We start from the raw sequence: 23,082 nt of genomic DNA on the forward strand, positions 1-23,082 counted from the left end.
TAATTTATGTTATTTTCATCAATTTTTATGATTTTCTACATTTTTTAGTAATTTATATTATTTTCTTCATTTTCTATCTTTATTTGTATATCATGTATTTTTTATAGTTATATTTTTTGAGAATTTATGTATTATGTGAAAAATTAATGGGTTGGATTAAACCCAAAATGGGTCATTAATAGGTTGATGGGTCTGGTGCCCACTCAATGGCTTTTTAGAAAAGACAATGTTTTTTTTTTGGCCAACAACTATCATGCACCCTCATATAGAATTGGGATATGTTGGAAAAACCAAAAAACTAAGGGGTAGAATTGGTATGAAAAATCATGGTCTTTTGACCACACTAACTGAATCATTCTCATTTTTTATATATGGTAATAGATATAAATTCTTATTTTATTCTACAATTTTTGTGTATTTTTTTGTAATTTATGGATTTTCTTTGTATTTTGTAATTTATGCTTTTTCTTCAATTTTTATGATTTTCTATATATATTTTTTTGTAAACTTTCTCTATGTTTCTTTGTTTTTTTTTTAATTTATATTGTTTTCTTCATTATTTGTGTTTTTTTCACAATTATTTTGCAATGACAATATATACAATTAGAAAAGAATAGAAAGTTTAGGGTAAAGTTAGAAAGTAATATAAGCATGTTTTGAGCAAACCAATTGCAACATTCTCATTTTTTTTTGTAAATTCTATGTATTTCTTTACTTTTTTGCAATTTATATTATTTTTTCCATCTTATGTTTTTCATAATTATTTTGCAATGACAATATCTACAATGGGAAAAAATAGAAAGTTGGGGGTAAAGTTGGAAAGTAAAATCATGGTGTTTTGACCAAACCAATTGCAACATTCTTATTTTTTAGTACTAAATTAATATTAAGCCCATAATAGTATTAATATTATCTAACTAAAATTAGTATTAATTTAATAAGAGGTGTCTTTTGTGTTATTTTTAAGGTTTGGTGTTTAGATGATTTCACATGCACTATGTTATCCTAAGTGAGGTTCATGAATTTTTAATTTTTATTCTAAATACCAGGGTGAATTTATATAATAATTAATTGATATATGATTTCAGCAAAAACATAAATAATGATAAATTATTGGTTATGGGATCTCCAACCACCATTTAGCTGTCCTTATGTGTCTTATTTATAATTTATGAGAATTTATGGACGATTGCAATGAGTTAAATGAAAATAGTAGATAGCAACAAGGTTACCACCGAGAATGTATGCGGCCATTTATGATAAGATTAAATACTTGAATGATCAAAAAAGAATATTGAAAAACAAAAATTGTTAAAGATAAAGATGAAAAGTAAAATTAAGATACAAACATTTGCATTCTCATTTTTTATCGTTGAAAAAAGTTTAATGAACAACCTCATGAATTATGATAGTTAAATTAAATACTGGAAAAACAAAAATTGTAAGGGTAAAAAGAAAAAATAAAATCAGTCATTTTGACTAAAAGTTTTACCATCTCAGTTTTAAAAATGGTACAGAAAAATGACAGAAATTAAAAAAATAAAACATTAATAAAAACATGAATATTTAACACGATACGTGGGTTCGTGCCGGGCCTGGCAGGCTGGCACGGCCCAATTCGTGCTGCGCCGTGCTCGCTTTTCAACGATTTTCAACTCTAGTTCGGCCTCTAATGTCTAAACGCAGGGTTTTTAAAACATTGCAAGACATCACGCTGAAACGTGGAAACAATCCCTGCCCACTTCCTTCTCTCAGTCTTTGTGACTTTGTCTCATACCATTTCGCTTGACACGTGGTGTTGCAGTAATAAAGTGCAATGTCAGCTTCATGGCTTGATCGGCAACACTCGCCCACAGATAGAGAATAGAAATAGAAATATATAAAAGGAGGAAACAAGGGAAACTAAGCGCGCAGCGAGCGGTTTTGTTCAGTGGCCAAACCCCTAATCTCATCTGCAATTATTTTGATTTCGGGTTCAGATAGAGCGGTAATGTATTCAGTTTTTCATTTCCAAGTGCTTGCTTGATTTGTTTACATGATATCTTTATCAAAGTTCACAGATGATCGTCAGTCCTGGATTATCATGAATTGTTGCTTGTAAACTCATTGGCATTTGTAGTGTTTATCTGTGTCGAGGTTTTGCAAGAGCTCGGAATTATTTTTCAGGTTATTTGGATCGATAATCTGCTTCAAAGAACTCGTTCCATTTGCTTGGACGTTCTAACCAGTTTTTTGTTGTTCAGTGCCATTTTATTTTTCTTTGTATTATCCTGCCATGTTGATTCAATAATTTATTAGCAGCTCAACTCTTCCTCCTCTTTCTCCTCAGTCCTCACCCCAACCAAAAAAATAAAAATTCATTATGGTTAATATATCATAAAACTTTCCTAGCTCATTAAATATAGCAATCAATGGAGCATCAGCACTTAGGACTTAAGAGAGGACGGGGAATCCATTCCTAACTTGGGGAATGAGACTGAAAGGAAAAAAAAAGAATGATGGGGAAGGCTAGAAGCTAGTCTTCTTCACATGGGCAATGTGGCTAAGTTGAAATGGATGGATATTCAGAAATGAGGACCCTAACTCAACTCAGATTGCGGAGAAAGCCCACAAAATCTTAATGGAATAGATAGAAGCGGTGGGAAAGGACTTGCTGGAAAGTCATTTGATAGGAATTAAGAACAGGAGTAAAAAGATCGTAACAATTGTAAGATGAATCCCTCCAGACTGTCTCACTGTCAAACTCAGTTTTGAATTTTGAGTCGCTTGTTAATAAGGAAGATGAAGGTTTAATCAGGTGCTTGATCCATGACCACCTTGACCAACTAAGAAGAAGGAAAATACCATTGATCTGGTTGAAGCATCCTTGGCAAGGCAGACTCTTCTATGGGAAAAGGGCTTAGGTGCCAAAGAAGTGTGGCTAGTAGGAGATATACAACTGGTCATTGGATGCCTTAGAGGAACAACTAAATTCCATAGAGGATAAGATCTATATTGGATATGTGGCATGTGGCAAGAAAAATCAGAACAAAATAAAGATTTTGCATGTGCTTCCAGAAAGCATTCAGGGTACGGCGGTTATTAATTATGATGAAAATGAGTCAATATGTTGAATAGGTTTATTTTTGAGGAGGCTTTCTGAGAACGTGCCACCTTATCTTGTATAACTCTTGTTTCCCCAGTGATCTACCCAAAGGAGAAAGAAGTAACGTTTATACTGTTCTTAATTTGTCACTTTTTTTAAAGTTTTATGCCAAAAACCATAGCACTTTCATTTCTTAACTTTCTATTCCGTTTTGGTTCTTAGATGGTTAGGTTCATAAGAAATGAATGATTTCATGAAGCACCAATGCATCTATTTTTACCTGTCTGTGCAACAACCACGTCTATTCTCAACTACACCTGGAACACTCATATTAAATAATCTCAACTACGGTGATACCATATTAAACAATCTCCCATGACTGCAGATGGCTTCACGAACACTCATTTGTGAGACAGAACCTTGGAGGGACTTAAAGGTATACTAAATTACATGCTGTTCTTTTTAAGAATGGTGCATTTTATAGCTACCATATAGTATTTCCGATGAAACTTGTATTACAATGCAGGCCCATGTTGAGGATATCAAGAAGACACATTTACGTGATTTGATGAGTGACTCTGAACGCTGCAAGTCAATGATGCTGTATGATTCTCAGTTTTACTCTTAGAGACTATCTTCTGTTTGAATTAGATAGCATAGCTTACAAGAAATTGAACATCTGAAGTTTTATATGTTTTCTTTCTTTTTGTTTCCTGTTTTGGGATTAGTGCATATTTTCTAATATATTATCTTGCTATGTATTTCTAGTGAATTCGATGGGTTGCTATTGGACTACTCAAGGCAGTGTGCCACTCAGGAGACCATGGAGAAGCTCTTCAGACTTGCAGAGGCAGCACATCTCAAGCAAAAGATTAATAGCATGTACGGTGGAGAGCATGTAAGTAAATATCATGTCCTAAAGCACATACACTGTGCCAATTGGTCTTAAATGCTGATGTAAGACTTGCATTTCAGGAAACTTAAATAGTTATTTTATGGCAGAATTAAAATACTGCTGCAGTTCATATGACTAGATACTGAAGTCAACTCAACTTGGCAGAATCTTAATCTAGCTATTTGGAGTTGGCTACAGGGTTTTGTTTGATATTCACTCTGTTGAGGTTGTGTGTTCTGTTAAGCTTTGAATATTTAAGTCCTTTATTATTGTTTCAACCATTTCCTTGGTTTCTCCTGACTCATTTTGAACCCTTAACTTGCATTAATTGCTTCTCACTGTTGTATGGTTATAGAACCCTCAACTTGCATTAAATTGCTCCTCACTGTTGTAGTTAGTGGTTGTCTTCAGACATGTTCAAATTGTCATAGATAAATTTCATCTTCTCTCATCACCCATTGGGATTACCCCTTACCCCTAGGTTACTAAGAGTGAACCCATTTCTAGGAATACCTTTGTAGTCTTGCCCTGCATCCATCTCAATAGTTTAATCTTGTATACTTGTTTTATGGCTACTTCTTATGACAAGATAACCATTTGAACTTCGCATCTGAATTTTTGGTTGGTTTCTTCAGATAAACAGCACTGAGAATAGATCTGTCCTTCATGTAGCTCTACGTGCTTCAAAGGATAAAGTAATATACAGTGATGGGAAGAATGTGGTTCCTGATGTTTGGAAAGTCTTGGACAAGATCAGCGATTTCTCTGAAAGAGTCCGAAGTGGCTCCTGGGTATTAACTTTATTATTCTTTTTGTAAGGAAATTAACAAATATTGTATTAGTTATAGGTAAAAAGTGTACATGAAGGATTTATAACTCTATAAGGAAAGAAATATTGTATTAGTTATGGTGCTTAAATATCAAGTAAAGGCTGATAAAAAATGGTAATCAGGCTGGAGTTACAGGAAAACCATTGAAGGATGTTGTTGCTGTTGGTATTGGTGGAAGCTTCTTGGGTCCTCTATTTGTTCACACTGCTCTTCAAACAGGTGAGTTGATACCATATTGGCTATATGTTTGCCACCTACAATATAGTCTTGCTTCTATTGTAGATTTGGAAGTTGTTTCTGTTTTCCAATGTTTGAAGTTGTTCTGCACGCAGACCCAGAAGCTATACAATGTTCAAAAGGACGTCAGTTGCGATTGTAAGAAAGATCCATGAATTCAATTATTCTTGATGCATTAATTGTTTATGAAGATGTTTGATTCCTTGAGTCTTTTACCTAGGGTATATGTTTACTATGGAGTAGGGGTGGGTTTGAGCTGAGTCAAGCCAAATATCTGGATATTTGAGCTTGGTTTGGCAGAAAAACATGAGACTTGAGTTTGGGCTTGAGCTCAACTTGAGCTAGAAACAGGAGCTCAAATTTGGGTCGACTTGAAAGCTCATATGTTTGAGCTTGGCTTGGCTCAATGAGCTGAGCTTCATTGGACTCAAGCTTTGCTTGATTAGTAAACGAGCCTATATTATTGGGCTTGAGATCAGCTTGAATCGAGCTTTTCATGAGCTGAGCTCGAATAGCTCGTGAAAAGCTCGGTTTGTGTCCACCCCTACTTTGGGTCTATGATCTGATGAATGCTGCGTAGAAGAGATTCTCTGCACTAAATCTAAAATTTTTCTAGACACTTGGGGGAATTGTGTTAGGTGTTCTAGAAAAAGTTCTTCAGTTTTGATGGGTGGTATTGTAAAATCAGTCTAGATTTGTTGATAGCCCAATGTTATGTTTTTTAATGAGTAACTCTCTCCATTTTGTAGTCTACCTTATCCTATATTAACATTTTGCTGCAGTCTTGCAAATGCTGATCCAATTGATGTTGCCAAAAGTATCACAGGGTTGAATCCTGAAACCACATTAGGTAAACTGCATGTTTTGTTTTTTTTTCCTGGCATTTTGGCACTTTTCATTTGAAGTGTTTTCTGCGTTTCATATCCTAGCTATTTATTTTTGCAGTTGTGGTGGTTTCAAAGACTTTTACAACAGCTGAAACCATGTTGAATGCCCGAACACTGAGGGAGTGGATTTCAGCTGCCCTTGGGTCTGTGAACTAACCTAACTTAGTCTTTTGGGAATTTGGTTCTGATAATTTTCTTTTGCACACGATTCATTTATTTGTTCTACCATGTCAGACCTCAAGCAGTTGCAAAGCATATGGTGGCTGTCAGTACAAACCTTACGGTATTTCCATGTTCCTTATTTGTTTTTCTTTTCCTTGTAGCCTTTTGATTGGTCGTATATTTTTCCATGTTCTGATCATAGCTTTTTGTCATGGTAGAGTTTGAGAAATAATTTATTTATTCTTCCCATAGGCATAATTTATAATTCATGTCCTAGTATATAATTGTCAAATAATCAGTTCTACACTCTTTAGCTGGAGTAAGACCTATTATGGATCTTCTCGAGGACAATGATATTACTGATTCTGTTGTCTGTTAGTGCCTAGGCACTAGAGCATTGAACCAGAGTAAATACTTGGCATGCCAATTTTGAAGGTTGCAAGTATTTGGAGCATTGTTGAGCATTTGCATATTATATATGTATATCAATTTATAAAGTGATACAATTATTTATTAACTAATATATGCACTGAATTTGAGCTTAAACCTGCAAATGAAATTTATGTGGTAACAATAAAAATATATGGCTGCTTTCTATTACTAATTTATTAATTATTAGTAATGTAAAAAGAGGTGGGTAACACTTTTTTCTTTTTTTGTAAATTTTTAAATATTTTATAGATAATATTATATAGGAGGTTAAAAGGAGGTATCAGGTGGTTAAAACCCCAACTCAGTTTTTGCAAAACATGGACAAAGTTTTCTTGAAATGCAACTCAAGTAGGTTCTTTGGCAGAATTTTTTGAATCGTGATCCTTATATGTGAAGCCTAGGCCCTTAATGATGGTTCTGGATGCTAAGGTTTGTGATAAGAAGAAAAGTTTGTTTTCTTTTATCACTTATTTTTGCAACCAGTTGTCTCATCCTAAGTTTGTAGATTTCTTACTGATGGATGAAAGGATTGTTCCTTGGCAAATTCCCTTTCATATCTTAGAAATTTGGAGTCTAGAAAAAAAGTTTTCATCCACATTGATAAATGATGTTTGTACTTTATAAGGATCCTCTTCCCAAGTGTTATTCTTTTTTTTTGTCTGGTGGGAAAAAATAGACCTTGCTTTGTCCATGGTAGGTCAAGCAAGGATAATAAATGTTTTATTTTGATTACATATTTGTATATTTCCACATAAACATATATGTGATTAAATGCATAAGCAAATACATGCATATGTAACTATCCAGAATGGATTTGCTAATTGGTCATCCATTCAACTTCCCCAACAACAACTTAGGGACCTTCACTTAGCAATGTATTTTGGAGCTCAGAAGGCTGTGTTTGGAAATGATGTAAATGCCAGTTGGGTGCATTATTGCACCCCGGTCCTGATTTGCATGCCTTTGGAAACAATGTGAAAATAACCTTAAGATCAAAATAAACTTGCAAACTTGTCAGAGTTTACTTTGATCTTGGGTGAAAGACTACTTTGATTTTAACCAAGTAAATTCATGCTCTTCTTCCATTGAGAGAAGCACCCATGTTTTGCATTGTTAGTTGCCAAACGAGAAGAGTGTCAAATAAAGTGAAAACTTGGACACTCAGTCCCACTTTGCATGCACCTGAACCGGAGGTGTCATGATTTGTAGTGTGTGTGTGTGTGTGTGTATACACACACACACACACACACACACACACACACACACATTTACACCATTTCCAAACGCAGCTGAAGGTGTCTCCAGTCTCCACATTCTTCTGTTCATCCTTCACTCGTGGAAAAAGACCTTGCAATGTGTAAAAACAGAACCTCTGCTGTGGACTTTTTTTTTTTTTTTTAATATTTTATAGTTAAGAAGTATGGATAACTACTATCAATTGGGTAAAACTCCAATACAAGGTTGGGTATAGTGCGTATATCTGTGGGGTTGAACATGTGCCTGATACGTGCTTTCTTGAGCTAACAGAAAATATAATGTTTAGAGAAAAAGAGAAGGCCACTTTGAGGGGGTCAGACCTCCTTAAACACTAAAAACGGTTCTTGGCCCCCTATAACAAAATCCTTCTTTATTCATAACATAACAATATAATCAATTCATAGAATTCAAGAAACTAAACAACTAACTGCACCCTAAATCCACCAAAACACATACACCCTGTTGAAAGTGTTAAAATAATTGATTTTATGTTTGTTAGGATCTGTTTGGCTGATTAAAACCTTTTTTTATTTTAATCTATTATTGTACTATCACTTAGTAGGGGCACAAGGGTCATTTTCCTTATTTTTTCGCCCTATATATTATAATGAAGCTGGTGCCGCCAGTACTGTTCCATTGCCTCAACACTTCTTCTTACTTCTTCTCTTCTCTCCTCTTCTCTTCTTTTCTCTTCTCTTTGCTGTAACGTTCAATCAGATTTATTGTCAAGATGGTATCAGAGCGTGGCCATTGAATCTGGGCAATCAAGTGTCTTCTCCAAGCTGCTGAATCTGGGTGGAACAGAGGAGTACATCTGGGTTGTTCGAATCAGACCTGCAACTGGTACCACCCCATTTTTTTTCTTTTCTTTTCTTCTCTTCCCTTGGTCGTGTACTAAGAGGAAAACGAATGGACCTGATCCACTGAATGTTAGCACATCCTTGTGAGGTTTTTCCTCTGCTTGTTTTGGATCGTGTGATCCTGTACCTGTGAAAGGCTATTGTAGGTCACGTATGACCTGTTTTCTCTACTTGTTGGCTTGATGCCTTGTGTGTAAGGATCTCCCCTTGTGATTATTGCTTGTAGACCTGCTGAGAAAACTAGTAAGTTGGGACTGCTACTCCATACAGGTCTGAAAATCATATCTGTCATCTTGTTTATTTTGGAAATTGGTACTGGTCTTGTGCTCAAATTAAGTCCAAAAACTGCAGTGTGGGTGGACTAATCACTTGTTGTGTGTGGAGTTTTTTTGTTTTGATATAAGGAGGGATCCTAAGTTGAAGTTTTTTGATAAAAAAATTCTGTGTTGACCATGTCTTCTGAGAATTCTGTTACTTCAGGGATTTTTGAAAATCAAAATGGGGTAAGTGGGGGAATGGATATGAGTTTCCCCATGGCTGTCATTCCCTTTGATGGTCTGAATTACCTTGAATGGTGTAGGGGAATAAAACTCTACATCACTGCTAGGGGAAAAATAGGATACATCAATGAGAAAGTGAAGGAACCGAAGTGCGGAAGTGCTGAATATGATAGATGGAACCAAGAAAATAGTATGGTGATGTCTTGGCTCTTAGTTTCCATGCTGCCACAGGTGAGAAAAACTTTTATGTGGGCTGAAACTGCTTGTGAAATATGGGAACAAGCAAAGTCCACCTATTCAGAGCAGAGACACTATGCCAAGATATACCAACTGCAAGCTGAATCGTCCACTTGTAAGTAGGGAGAAAGGAGTCTCTCGGTGTACTATTCGGATCTGACATCGATATGGAAAGAGCTTGATCACTATCAGAATGTTAACTGGAAGTGTGATGAGGATGCAAAGGCATACAAATCACTTGTATCTCTACAACGGGTATTTGCCTTCCTCTTGGGGCTGAATCCTTCATATGAGTTCATCAGGGTGCAGATCTTGGGAAGTAAAGACTTGCCATCAGCTCAGGAGGTTTATGCCTTGGTTCAGTCAAAAGAAAGTAGAAGAAATGTGATGAATTCTACAGATGGGGAGCCAGTTGCTCTAGCTGTCCGGGGAAGTTCAGAAACTAATGTTGGAGGTGGTTCTAATAAGGGTGACTCTCAGAAGAGAACAAATGATAAGAGTAAGCTTTGGTGCACTCACTGCCAGAAGGCAAGACACACCATAGATACCTGATGGGATCTCCATGGAAAACCTAAATGGGCACAGGATTTGGGTAAGAAGTCAACAACTGATCAGGGCAAGAAACCAAGTCAGCAGAATCAGAAAAGGTATAACCCAGCTAATATGGCATCTCAAGAGACTGGTCCCATGGTAACTCAGGAAAGGCATCCCAGTTCTGACCCTAAGGAAGAGATCATCAACTCCTTTCGTGACCATTTGGAGTTATATGGTAGGACTCTTCGCCAGATGGATACTGGTCCTACTCTTTCTACCTCTTTTGCATTTGCTTCAGGTAACACTGCCACTGCCTTCCATGTGTCATCTCGTACCTCTGATTCCCCTTGGGTAATTGACTCTGGAGCCTCAAACCACATGACCAGTAAGTCAAATTTATTTCAGGCATACAATCTTCTCTCTAGGAGAGATAAGGTGAGATTAGCTGATGGCTCTTTCTCCACCATAGCCGGCCAAGGAACCATATCTCTCCCACTCGGCCTTACCCTTTCTAATGTACATGTTCCTAAGCTACCTATAAATCTGCTTTCCATTAGTAGTATTACTCACTCCTTGAACTGGTCCGTTACTTTCTTTTCGTCTTCATGTGTGTTTCAGGATTTGGCCTCGGGGAAGACGATTGGTAGAGGAAGCATGGTGGATGGCCTCTACGTGTTGGAGAATAAAGTTGGTCTTGTGGCTACAGAGTCTTTGAGTTCGTCCAGTGAGAGTCAAGTCTATTTATGGCATAGTCATCTTGGTCATCTTTCTTTTGAGTCGTTAAAAGTTATGTTTCCAAAGTTGTGTCGGTGAGTCAGTTGTAGTGTTAGATATGTCAATTGAGTAAACATTGTAGAAGCTCTTTTCCTTTGAGAAATAAAAGATTTGAATTTCCGTTTCATATTGTTTATTCTGATGTTTGGGGCCCTGTTACTCTACCTACTGAGGCTGGATATAAGTACTTCATTACCTTGATCGATGATTACTCTAGATACACCTGGGTTTACCCTATGCGGTCTAGAGAGGAAGTGCCTAAAATTGTGAAAGACTTTCAACGCATGGTGTTCACTTAGTTCCAAATTGAAATTCATATTTTCCAATCGGACAATGCAAAGGAATACTTCCATAGTGATCTCACAGAATTCTTTGCTTCGAGTGGATCATTTCAACGAATCTCTTGTGCTAGGACACCTCAACAAAGCGGTGTTGCTAAAAGAAAAAACCGTCATCTTCTTGAAGTAGATCGTGGCTTGTTAATCCATATGAATGTTCCAAAGCGCTTTTGGATGGATGCTGTTCTGTGTGCTACGTACATCATCAACCGTATTCCCTCTCGGTTACTAGAGTATAAGGCTCCACATTAGCTTTTGTTTACTACAACTCTGTTGTTCCCCATTCCAATGCGTGTTTTTGGGTGTTGTTGCTTTGTTCATAACTTGTCACCTACTCGGGGTAAACTTGATCCTTGTGCTATTCCTTGTGTCTTCCTTGGTTACCCTCTATCTCAAAAGGGGTACTGTTGCTATGATCCCGTTTCTTGTAAATACTATGTCTCAATAGATGTGTCATTATTTGAGAATCAACCTTTCTTCTCGGTTTCTCCTCAGGGGGAGAGTAGGGTTGAGGAGAAACAGGCTCAGACTCAACTACCTCCTCTACCTTACCCTCCATTCCGTGTCTTTCTTCGCCGCCACAAAAGCCAGTAGAGTTCAAGAGCCGTGGAACCTGACACTATGCAACCAACATCATCGGCTTCATCAGAGGTTGATCCTTCCCATCAGCTAGGTACACTTGCTTCTATTGATATGCTTGCTCCTCTCAATGTTGATTCCCCTATCATAAATGATCTTGATGTTCCTATTGCTAAGAGAAAGGATGTTAGATCTTGTACCACTAACCATCCTATCTCTCACTTTGTGTCCTATGATATTTCATTTTCATATCGTGCATTCCTCTCCTCTGTTGACAGTATCCCCGTTCCTAAGAATGTGGCAGAAGCTTTATCCAAACCTGAATTGACAGATGCAATGAAGGAAGAGATTGATGCATTACACAAAAATGGCACTTGGGAGTTGGTGGATCTTCCTGAAGGGAAGGAACCAGTGGGGTGCAAGTGGGTGTTCACAGTGAAACACAATGCTGATGGAACTGTTGAAAGGTACAAGGCCAAACTGGTGGCAAAAGGTTTTACACAAGTATATGGAGTGGACTATGCAGAGACTTTTGCCCCAGTAGCCAAGATGAAATCTATCAGAATTCTCCTTTCACTAGCGGCAAATCTTGACTGGGAGCTGCACCAATTGGACATCAAAAATGCTTTTTTGAATGGTGGCTTAGAAGAGGAAGTGTACATGACCCAACCTCCAGGTTTTTGTGCTAAAGCCAGTGAACAGAAAGTGTGCAGGTTAAAAAAAATCTTTATATGGGCTGAAACAATCTCCTCGGGCTTGTTTTAGTAAGTTCCACTCAGCAATTCAGCAGATGGGGTTCAAACAATGCATCACACACTATTTCTAAAGAAAGGTGAAGGAAAAATTGCAGCTCTAATTGTGTATGTGGATGACATAGTGATCACAGGAGATTGGGAGGCTGAAATACAGAGACTAAAAAAGTTCTTAGCCACTCAATTTGAGGTGAAAGATCTAGGCCCCTTATGTTACTTCCTTGGAATTGAAGTTGCCCGCTCTCACAAGGGCATCTTTATTTTCCAACAGAAATATGTACTAGATCTACTAGAAGATACAGGCAAATTGGGGGTGAGACCAATTGACTCACCAATTGAACATAACCATCATCTGGGAGACAGTCAGGGAGAGTTCTTGAAAGATGTGAAGAGGTTTCAGAGACTTGTAGGGAGACTCTTGTATTTGTCTATGACCAGGCCTGATATTGCTTATGCAGTGGGTGTCCTTATCAGTTCATGCACAATCCTAAGACAACTCACCTTGAAGCTGCAGAGAGGATCCTCAGATACCTCAAGAAGTTTCCTGGAGCTGGTTTGCTGTTCCAGAAACATGGACATTTAAAGGTGGAGGTATATATTGATGCTGATTGGGCAGGGGCAGTTGATGACCGAAAGTCTACCAGTGGATATTGTGCCTTTGTAGGGAGAAACCTAGTCACATGGAGAAGTAAGAAGCAAAGTGTGGTGGCTAGGTCTAGTGCTGAAGCAGAATACAGAGCTATGTCTCATGGAGTTGCTGAAATCATGTGGATAAGAAATCTGTTAGGAGAACTGGGTTTTATAGTTAGCAACCCTATGTCACTCTATTGCGACAATAAGGCGACTATCAACATTGCAGCTAATCCAGTCCTCCATGATAGGACGAAACACATTGAAGTGGACAAGCATTTTATTAGAGAGAAACTTGTAAGTGGAGAAGTGTGCACCCCATATGTCAGCTCAGAAGAACAACTTGCAGACATCTTCACCAAAGGCCTTCATCATGTGCGGCATAATGATTTGTGTGACAAGTTGGGCATGATTGACATCTATGCTCCAACTTGAGGGGGAGTGTTGAAAGTGTTAAAAGAATTGATTTTATGTTTGTTAGGGTCTGTTTGGCTGATTAAAGCCTTTTTTTATTTTGATCTATTATTGTACTATCACTTAGTAGGGGCACAAGGGTCATTTCCCTTCTTATTTTTTCGCCCTATATATTATAATGAAGCTGGCGTCGCCAGTACTGTTCCATTGCCTCAACACTTCTTCTTCCTTCCTTCTTCTCTTCTTCTCTTCTTTTCTCTCCTCTTCTCTTCTTTTCTCTTCTCTTTGCTGTAACCTTCAATCAGATTTACTGTCAAGACACCCCATTACCAGAAACTACCAATCCACTAATATACTAGCCACTACATATGTAGCATTGCCCATCCGGTGGTAGGCAGTTGAGTGGTATGATACGTGCATTTGCATAAGAGTTTTTTTTGGTCCAGCATGTACATAAAAGAGTTGAGTGGTGCATAACATTGCCCATCCAGTGGTACATGCATTTGTTTGAATAACATTTCCTTTACCTGCAAGCCTTGAATAATATAAAACATCTCTCCATTTATTCTTATATAAACACCATAATACAAGAATGGCCCAGATTCCCTATAGACAATTGTCGAGGTTGTACCAAGAATTGTGAACTAGGTATCAGGTATACTTCATATTTTGAAGCCATGTTTTACATGGTGGTGCCATGTCCAGCACATGTTGGACAATATGTTCTGTTAATTGTCATGTAGATATTTCAAATACCAACATACTTGTTAGATCCTTGTTAGTCTGACTGATGACAAGCCTCATAGCCCACCATATTCTCTTGCATCAGATCTGCAATGTTTCTGGTTCTAGATTCTTTTCACTGCTTCTTGTGTATGTCTACATATATATTTCCTAGTGCTTGTATGTATGGGCAAGTAATTGCAGTCTTTTTGTTCCTTGAATAAACTTGACTATCCATATCATGTTTTCAAATATCATCACCCTTATTACATTGTTTTCTGTTCTTTGTTTCCTCTTTTCCTTTTGAAGGGTAATGTTTAATGCGTTGAACGTGATTGTCTTTAGTCAAATATTTTCTATCTTATCTGTAAATTTGCTACTTACTGCTATTGTGCAGCTTGTTGAGAAGTTCGGAATAGACCCTAACAATGCTTTTGCCTTCTGGGACTGGGTTGGAGGCCGATATAGTGGTAAACATGTTTATTACATGTTCATGGCATTTTATTGTTTACTTGAAGTTTGGGTCTAATGAAATTCTTTGCCTACCTTGTGGGCCTTTTTTGATAGTATTCTTCTTATTGCAGTTTGCAGTGCTGTTGGTGTGCTGCCTTTGTCTCTCCAATATGGGTTCTCAGTTGTTGAGAAGTATGGTGATTGCATCTATGATTCCCTGTGTTATCTGTTTACAATCTATTATGATCGTTGTGCTGTTATAGCTTTTGTATACTTTCACGTGATTCTGCTATGTAATTGCTTAAAATCTTACTTTCCCCTTTCTTAAAGGTTTCTAAAAGGAGCTTCAAGCATCGATCAACATTTCCATTCAGCACCATTTGAGAAAAACATACCTGTAAGGGCCTGACAGATCTATTTTGCTTTGTTTGTTTTTTTTTTTCAGAATGAAGAAATTTGTGTTGTCTAATTGGCAGATCGAGCACAATCCATCAATTGCATACTGTTAGCCGTAAATACATAGGCAGTGGGTCAGGCCTGGTTGTACCTCCGAAAGAATGCTGCCAGTCAATCCTAACCACCTTATCTATTGCATTGTTTTGGAAACTTTATTTGCATATGGTTAATAGTAGAAGAAAGTGTTTAACAGATCAGTTGCTCGTGGCTGTCAATTTGGCTTAATTCTTTGACTAGATATCTGAGTTGGGATCATCTAACATTAGACCCAAACAATGCATCTGCTTGTGGCTGTCAATTTGCCCTGGTTGTACCTCTGATTCGATTATTAATAATCCTAACCCTAATTACTTTTACATTTTATATAAAATGTAATTGGACTCGGATCTTACTTGAATTGGGTTAGATACACATCCAATTTGATTATTAAATGCATGTAGGGTTTGAAATCCAAATCTGAAATAATCTTTGGATATCGGGTTGGGTCTTGGACTTTTGTACTCCATCAAGAGCTCTTGGTTTGCTAATTTCTTTTCGGCAATCCATCAGATGGGATGCCTTGCATGCTCTCTTGTTGTTTTCTGTCTTTGGTTTTGACCTATTTAATAACATTGTATTGGTTTCATTGGGGTCAGGTGCTATTAGGTTTGTTGAGTGTTTGGAATGTTTCGTTTCTTGGATATCCTGCAAGAGTGAGTATTTATGAGATGATCAATATACACTATTAACTGCAATTATATGCATATGTTTCTGGAAATAGTTTTGTGGTGGTCACCTCATAACAACAAAATATTTTAATGTGCATTCAGGCAATCTTACCATATTCTCAAGCCCTAGAGAAATTTGCACCACATATTCAACAGGTATACGTTCTAATTCCCTATTTGGATTTCATTTCAAAGTTTCTATTTGCAATCTCTCTCTCTCTCTCTTAATCACTAAATCTACATGAATGTAGGTTAGCATGGAGAGTAATGGGAAGGGTGTATCAATTGATGGAGTGCACCTTCCATATGAGGCAGGTGAAATTGATTTTGGTGAGCCAGGAACAAATGGTCAGCATAGCTTTTACCAGCTAATTCATCAGGTATTTGGGATCCTATCTTAACATAATTAACTTACGTATAAAATGGCAGCTCATTATTACCCTCTATCTAAAAGGCAATGCTATCCCTACAACCAGGAAATGGTTTTTGAAGTTGTTATGACTTTAATATGATACATATGGTTGGATGACCCCAGGTTACCTGTTGAGCAGGTTGGACCTCAGAACTCACACCATGCTGCATTCCCTTATTTTAGCCTACCCAAAAGATGACATAGAGCCTGTCTTTCCATGCATTGTGTAGGTGTGGTACCAAATCTTACCAATGCTCAATGAATTGACCTGGAGGTAGAACCATTTTCCTCTCTATGTTGTGGTTCATCGGTTCAACCAGCTGGGTCAAGCTGGTCAACCTGTTGACATGTCATCCTTGTGTGTGTGTGGGTAATATACATTATCATATAATATATACATATATTCAAAATACGTGCTTATATTCTGCATAAAATATATATTTTTATTTTAGTTTTAATTTTTTATGCTAAAAGTTAAGACTTGAGGCCAAAAAAGGCATTCTTTTGGCACAAATAGTGGGGCTTTTGGTGTCTTGGAATACATAGATCGCGAAAAATTACCCAAAATAAAAAAAAGATCACCCAATTGAACAACTGAGCGCAAAGTTATGGCCTCCAGAAGTTAGGATAGAAGTTTAAAAAACTGAATAAAAACCAGCCAGTTTTATGAAACTGGGACCGGCTCACCAATTTCCTGGTTGGAATGGCCAGTTGGCTGGATTTTAGAGCCTGACCAAACTCTCTGGTGGACCAGTTCACGTTTTTTTGGTTGGACTATCCAGTCCTGTCCTGGTTCTATGAACACTACAATCACAACCTGGGCGTAGAGTTTGCATTCTGCTTATCTAGATATGCAAATAATTAGTTTAGTAAAAATGTACCAAATCCTTGAACCATGCTTTGTTGAGGTTTAACCAACACTAAAGATGCTCAAACATGGACATGTGGATCTGATTCTCTTTTTCTTGAGCAGGACATGAATATGGAAAATGGGTGTTCCATTCCATTTGGTATAGTAGTGCCGTGCTTTTGTATTTGTTTTTTTATTCTAAATGTCATTTTTAAATACTTGTCAATGTATTCTTGACATATCTGGACATCTTTGGAATTCCTAGTATCATCATCATCATCCATACCTTATCCCAACTATATGGGGCTAGCTACATGAATCCTGTTTTGCCAATCCGTTCTATTTAAAGCCATATCCACTGTTAAAGTGCTTAAATAATTTCTTACTACTACCCATGTCCTTTGGAATTCCTTGTATAAAGTGTTAAAATATAAGAAATCTTCCCACAATAAGGTATATTCTAGGAGTGTCATTGCAGTAGCCAGTGGCCCAGTGTCACACCAGATACATGTCATTTCCAACATGGGTATACTAGATATATACAGATATCAGGATAACCATGGCTATATGTGTGTGTGTGTGATTGGCAGTCTGAACTGTGATTGTTCAACTGAGTAATTTGAGTCTTTTAGTTGATTGCATTTTCTTTTCATTTGGTTCATCATTTCTCACCTGTTTTTTCATATGGGTCAAGTGCATTGGCACCATTTCTGCATCTATGGGATGTTATAGGCAATTTCAAACTTTCTCCATAAATTTGGATTTTTAGGAAATCAAGCTCCACCCTACAGGATAATAAAAAGAAAGGAGAAAAAGAGAAAGTAGATAAAATTGAAAAGAGAAGCACAACCACAATAAAGACAGATATTACGAAATTCAGTGACTTTGAAAACATGTCTAGTTAACCTTGCTTTTTTTTCTCTCTCTCTATGAGGCTGATTTTTATTGCCCGAGAATTAGGAGTGGTACATGGTCGTCTTAAATGCATATATATAAATATCCCTTTAGCTAAATTAGGACTATTTGGGGTTCATTGTAGTTAACTTCGTGGTAGTTGGTGCCACAGGGTTTGGGAACAGAGATGCATGTTCACATTGCCTTGTTGAATTTCGACCAATGATACTTCTTTCTGAAAGTAGTTACTTGGACTTTGGGAGCCTTTTTCTATTTTGTGAAATTTGTAATTTGATAAATGGCTTTGGAATAGCCTTGCTTGATGCATTTACAGATTCATTCTATTTATCCCTTGGAAATGTATTATAAAAATTCAACATTAGTCACATGCCAAGTAGAATATTTTATATGATTAAGCAAAGCCTTAGCCCAATTATTTGAGCCTTCTCAGTTTCCATGTAGAACCCTTAAATGCTTCTATTAAGGGCCATTGCCTAATTTGGCCCCCGGCCAAATTAGCATTTTTTGCATTAGCATCCTTTGGAGGGGTGGACTAGGTATGGGCCTAACCATTGGCATTTTTTGCACAAAGTGGCTACTTTGAAACTTGTACTACATTCTCATTCTTATCATCCCAAGATTTTACTTATTGCACTAAACAAGGGCCCCTTGGTTTCCACACTGTAAGTGGCAAATGTTTCTATATGCTAGGCTTGAAATAATCTTCAAATGATTATTCATTGTTATCTTCAAAAACCTTTGATTGCTTTCTACACTATACGTGGCAAATGTTTTCTTGTTTTGATTGGTACCACATGTGGAAATTTTCTCTGTTATGATCACATGTTAGGCCTTGTGCCAACCATTTGACACAATTTAGCTAAGCCTTGTCCCAACCATATGGGGTTGGCTACTTGAAATAATCTTCCAAGTAATTATTGATTATATCTACAAGCATGTTCTGCTGGAATTTCCAGGGACGGGTTATTCCTTGTGATTTCATTGGTGTTGTGAAGAGTCAACAACCTGTCTACTTGAAAGGTATTCTAAATGACTCCTGGTAGGGGAGTTAATTTTTTGGTAGCTTTTTAGGGAGAGCCTGTCTTCTGTACCTTTGATTTGCAATGGTCATTTCGAATCACTTTATTTCTCTTGTTCTTGATCTCAATGTAGGGGAGCTGGTGAGTAATCATGATGAGCTCATGTCTAACTTTTTTGCACAACCAGATGCCCTTGCATATGGGAAGGTAGGCCTTTTGCTGTAGTGTGAATCTCTAATCTTGTTTCTGGTGGAGATCTGCTAATCTATATTCTTCTATTCTTGGTGGCTAGACTATCTTTGGAAAATGATAGTCTTAATTCTTGTAAAAACTTTGTGACATATTCAAACTTCATAGTTGTTTAAACTTTGTAGTACTATCTAAATTAATTTTCTACATTTAATTTTTCTTTTTTCATGAGTCACCTGATGTTTCTTCTTGGAAGGAAAATTTTCTCATAAGTATATCAACCATTTCTTCAGAATGATATTTATGGCTGAACCATGGACTTTACGATGTCATATTCCACAATTCCATTATCTGTCTGCCTGAATATCTAACCTAATTTATTTTGCTTTATAGACCCCAGAGCAGTTATTAAATGAGAACGTGCCTCAACATCTTATTCCTCACAAGGTGATTTTCTCCTGGTTCCTGTTTTAATTTTCAAATTCTGACATGTTCCTTTTAACATTCAGTATTAGCTCATGTCTTGTTTCTGCAGACTTTCTCTGGCAACCGGCCATCCCTGAGCCTTTTACTTCCCTCTTTGAATGCTTATAATATTGGACAGGTATTTCTGCAGTTCTTTTTGCAATTTTACTTTTCAGTTTAGTTCTCTTAATTGTAATAATTTCTCTTGTCAATGTGCCGAGTTTTTGTTGAAGAAGTTTGAACTTCTTTCCATGTTTGAATTTTTTCTTCTATAGTGAACAAATTCTCCTATTTGTACTGGATGTTTTACTTTACTAGTTTTGTTTTGACTGCAATGAGATTAAGGGGATATCATTCTGACTGCAAGTGAAAATTGTACATTTTCCGAATGGGAAATCTCTTTCCATTGCATGTCCATCTGTAGAAGAGGGTAGAACTCTCCATTTCACATCTGTTGCTTTCAGGAGAATTTCCTTGATTTCATTTCTTGGCCCACTGAAATTAGTAGTGGTGTTATTGGCAATGGTCCTATAGAAATTGTATCTGAAAAGGTTGTTTTCATAGATTACCTTACTAAAAAGACTAAATGCATGCCCACTCAAGTATGATAATTTCATTCTGTCATGTTGTGAACCTCCTGAGGCACGGAAAAATGTTTGATTCAATGATTTACTGGATGTTTCAGTTTGTGGAAAAATGTTTGATTCAATGAGTTACTGGATGTTTCAGTTTGTTCAAAATCCTTCTCGTTTTACTAGCTTATCATCATCCAAGTGTGACAACGTAGGCTTTTTTTTTTTCAAAGCAAGGAGAATGTTTATGTTTATCATTGAAGAAAAATATATTACGAGAATTTTCAGTTAACATCGTTTGTATGCCATATTAGCACTCTATATAGAAAACAAACACAAATTGTCCATCCTGAATTTGGATCAATGCTCCACTCACTTTATTATACCCACATAACTTAGCTTTTCAACTCAATCATCATGTATGCCCATAATCCAGCAGTCCAGACGAGTCTCTTCCCTCTGCTGTTGCAGAACAATCATTTGTTTCCACATACACATCCTATTTACATGAAAATATGGAAGCATAGACATATTGTGGGGTTTAAAACACTAGATAACGGCTACTTGAAAACAGATGGAAGGTTCAAGGTGGCTTGGAAACACTAGTGATTATATCCTGTACCTCTAGAGGTGCGCTGATATTTACTTGGGAAATGCTACAATAGTGTTGATGGTAAGGTTTATAAATTGGTAATTCTTACAAAGGGAATGCTGTCCATTTTCTTGAATGGTGTAAATTCCAAATTATCATGGCTTTGGTAGTCAGAATAAGAAACTTAAATATCTTTGTTACTTTTCTATTTCTTTTGATGAATACCTAGAATTTATTAGAAAAAAGAAGAAAAAAAGAACCTATCAATAAAATTTCTGGAAAAAAAGAACATGCTAGAGGCTGAAACCAAAGACACCTCAAAGACACAAAAGGAATCAACAGGCCTAATGCAAAATGAGGTGATCAAACAGTAGCGTATATCTGTAAGGAACCAAGTCACCAACCTCACATAGCTGAGATTCAAGTACCCAAATGTTTCTGTCACAATCACCCACATCCAGTCCAGGTAAAATCTCTTTTTAAGTTATTCATTAATATCATGTCATTGATTTCAGAATTTCTGAGGTTTCTACAGAAACTAAAATTACAAGTAATACCACTTGTGAAAAGGGCACACACTTGGTAACAGGATTGTCTTTCAGGTGAGATAGGGCGGATGCATTGCTTTTGACCTCTGAAAATATACGATGTCAGATAATCAAATGCACTAAATTACATTCTAGCTAGACACAGTCCTTGAGTGACCATTTGTTTATCTTAGTTGAAAATGGTCTTGGCTGTTGATATTAACCCCACTAAGCGTAGGTGCTACTTTTTGGGATTGCCTTTGTCAGAGGGGCATCTTTCTGTAATAAGCAACAAAACACCGTGTCTTTGCCCCTGGATTTATGCACTGAGAACATCATTTCACCCAGAATGAAAAGAGAAAAAACTTCTTTCTTTCTGTTAATGCTCTTATCAACCTTTTTTTTTTTTGTGTGTGTGTTTTCAGCTATTAGCAATCTATGAACACAGAATTGCTGTGGAGGGTTTTATATGGGGGATCAATTCATTCGACCAGTGGGGGGTGGAGTTGGGCAAGGTATGGTGCTTTTCTTGATGCTATATTGCCAGCAGTTTCCATCTCTATGGTTCTTTTTCATGATGAGATTTGTTTTTCTATGTCTTAAAATGCAGTCACTTGCTTCTCAAGTTAGAAAGCAACTTAATGCATCTCGTATAAAAGGAGAGCCGGTTGAAGGCTTTAATTTCAGCACCACGAAGATGCTAAACAAATATCTAGAGGTATGAAATTGCACCCCAGCATCATGTTGAATGCTATGAGGATGGTGGGTGAACTTGCATGCTGGAACCAATCAATTACATGATTGTTAGGGAAGCTAAGGTTGCCAATTCTAGGACAAATGATCTTGTTATCCATAGGTAAAACTGTGACATGTGGGAGGTCAGAAGTTACCACATTGATATGTCTTCCCTCTCCCCTTCATGTGGGTCTAACCAAGGGAAGTTCCCTTGTTTGTCATTGGCCGTTTTCCTATATGACAAATGATCATATCTGCAACATTTCCATAACTGATCATGAAAAATTATCTAAATTGTTGTGTGTCTACCACCTTATCTCATTCCACAGATGCGATGCTAGTCGCTTCACAGGCATCTACTGACAATAGACATGCATTTGCACATGACATAGATTATATTAATTTTTATGATGCAGTAGCACCCTGTGTATTCTACCTGACAAATCCTGATTTTCACTTTGTATCGTTCTGGCTGTGGTATATATATAAAAACGTTTTCTTTTTCACAGGCGAAATCACGAGTTCTTGCTCATCCATCTACTATTCTACCAAAGATGTAGTAGATGTTGGTCGAGTTCAATAAGGCTTATACTTCAATCCCGTGGAGCATCTACAGATTTTGGGAATCGTGATAATACACTTGTATATTTGGAGATCCAGATACTGTCATTCGGGATATCAAAACCTACAGGTTGAGTTTTGGAGCTGACTGGCTTTGGCGTGGTTAATAAAATCAGAAGAAAATAAAAAAAAAGAAGGAAACTGGTGCTATCAATGAGTTCAACTTTGAAATAATTTTTGGCTAAATTAAAGTCATTTCAGGATTTGCAGATGTTTACATTTTCCATGGGCCTGCCAGCCCAATAAAACTTATTCTTGATCGGGGTTAGAGTGGGGTTCGGTTGAGGCTGACTCGATCAAATCTGTAATGATATTAAGGGTTTGTTTGGTTTGCAGTTGGAATTTGAATCAAAATCTCTCTGAATTGTATTCAGAATCGTCAAAATTAGAATCAGTTGGCATAGGATTTCATTCCCAGAGGGGAAAATGACTATCTCTCAAAT

General features: G+C 37.0%; 1 protein-coding gene and 1 long non-coding RNA gene across 2 annotated transcripts; both read left to right on the top strand.

Annotated features, from left to right (window-relative positions):
* Nucleotides 1-1,678: 1,678 nt before the first annotated feature.
* On the top strand, nt 1,679-23,024 carry LOC104595713 (glucose-6-phosphate isomerase, cytosolic). The gene is made up of 23 exons (XM_010256571.3): nt 1,679-1,987; nt 3,471-3,521; nt 3,612-3,688; nt 3,854-3,983; nt 4,616-4,771; nt 4,933-5,029; nt 5,143-5,185; nt 5,830-5,897; nt 5,993-6,077; nt 6,169-6,217; nt 14,524-14,596; nt 14,711-14,771; nt 14,910-14,976; nt 15,671-15,727; nt 15,845-15,898; nt 15,994-16,122; nt 18,876-18,939; nt 19,072-19,145; nt 19,521-19,574; nt 19,663-19,731; nt 21,709-21,798; nt 21,894-22,001; nt 22,528-23,024. The coding sequence occupies exons 2-23, from the start codon at nt 3,471-3,473 to the stop codon at nt 22,576-22,578; spliced, it is 1,707 nt and encodes a 568-aa protein (XP_010254873.1). The 5' UTR covers nt 1,679-1,987; the 3' UTR covers nt 22,579-23,024.
* Nucleotides 11,560-11,960, top strand: LOC148791280 (uncharacterized). The gene is made up of 2 exons (XR_016076299.1): nt 11,560-11,701; nt 11,886-11,960. It is a non-coding gene; the product is annotated as an uncharacterized LOC148791280 (long non-coding RNA).
* Nucleotides 23,025-23,082: the final 58 nt, after the last annotated feature.

Source organism: Nelumbo nucifera, chromosome 5, assembly GCF_055504915.1.
Source record: "Nelumbo nucifera cultivar China Antique chromosome 5, China Antique-T2T, whole genome shotgun sequence".
Classification (NCBI taxonomy): domain Eukaryota; kingdom Viridiplantae; phylum Streptophyta; class Magnoliopsida; order Proteales; family Nelumbonaceae; genus Nelumbo; species Nelumbo nucifera.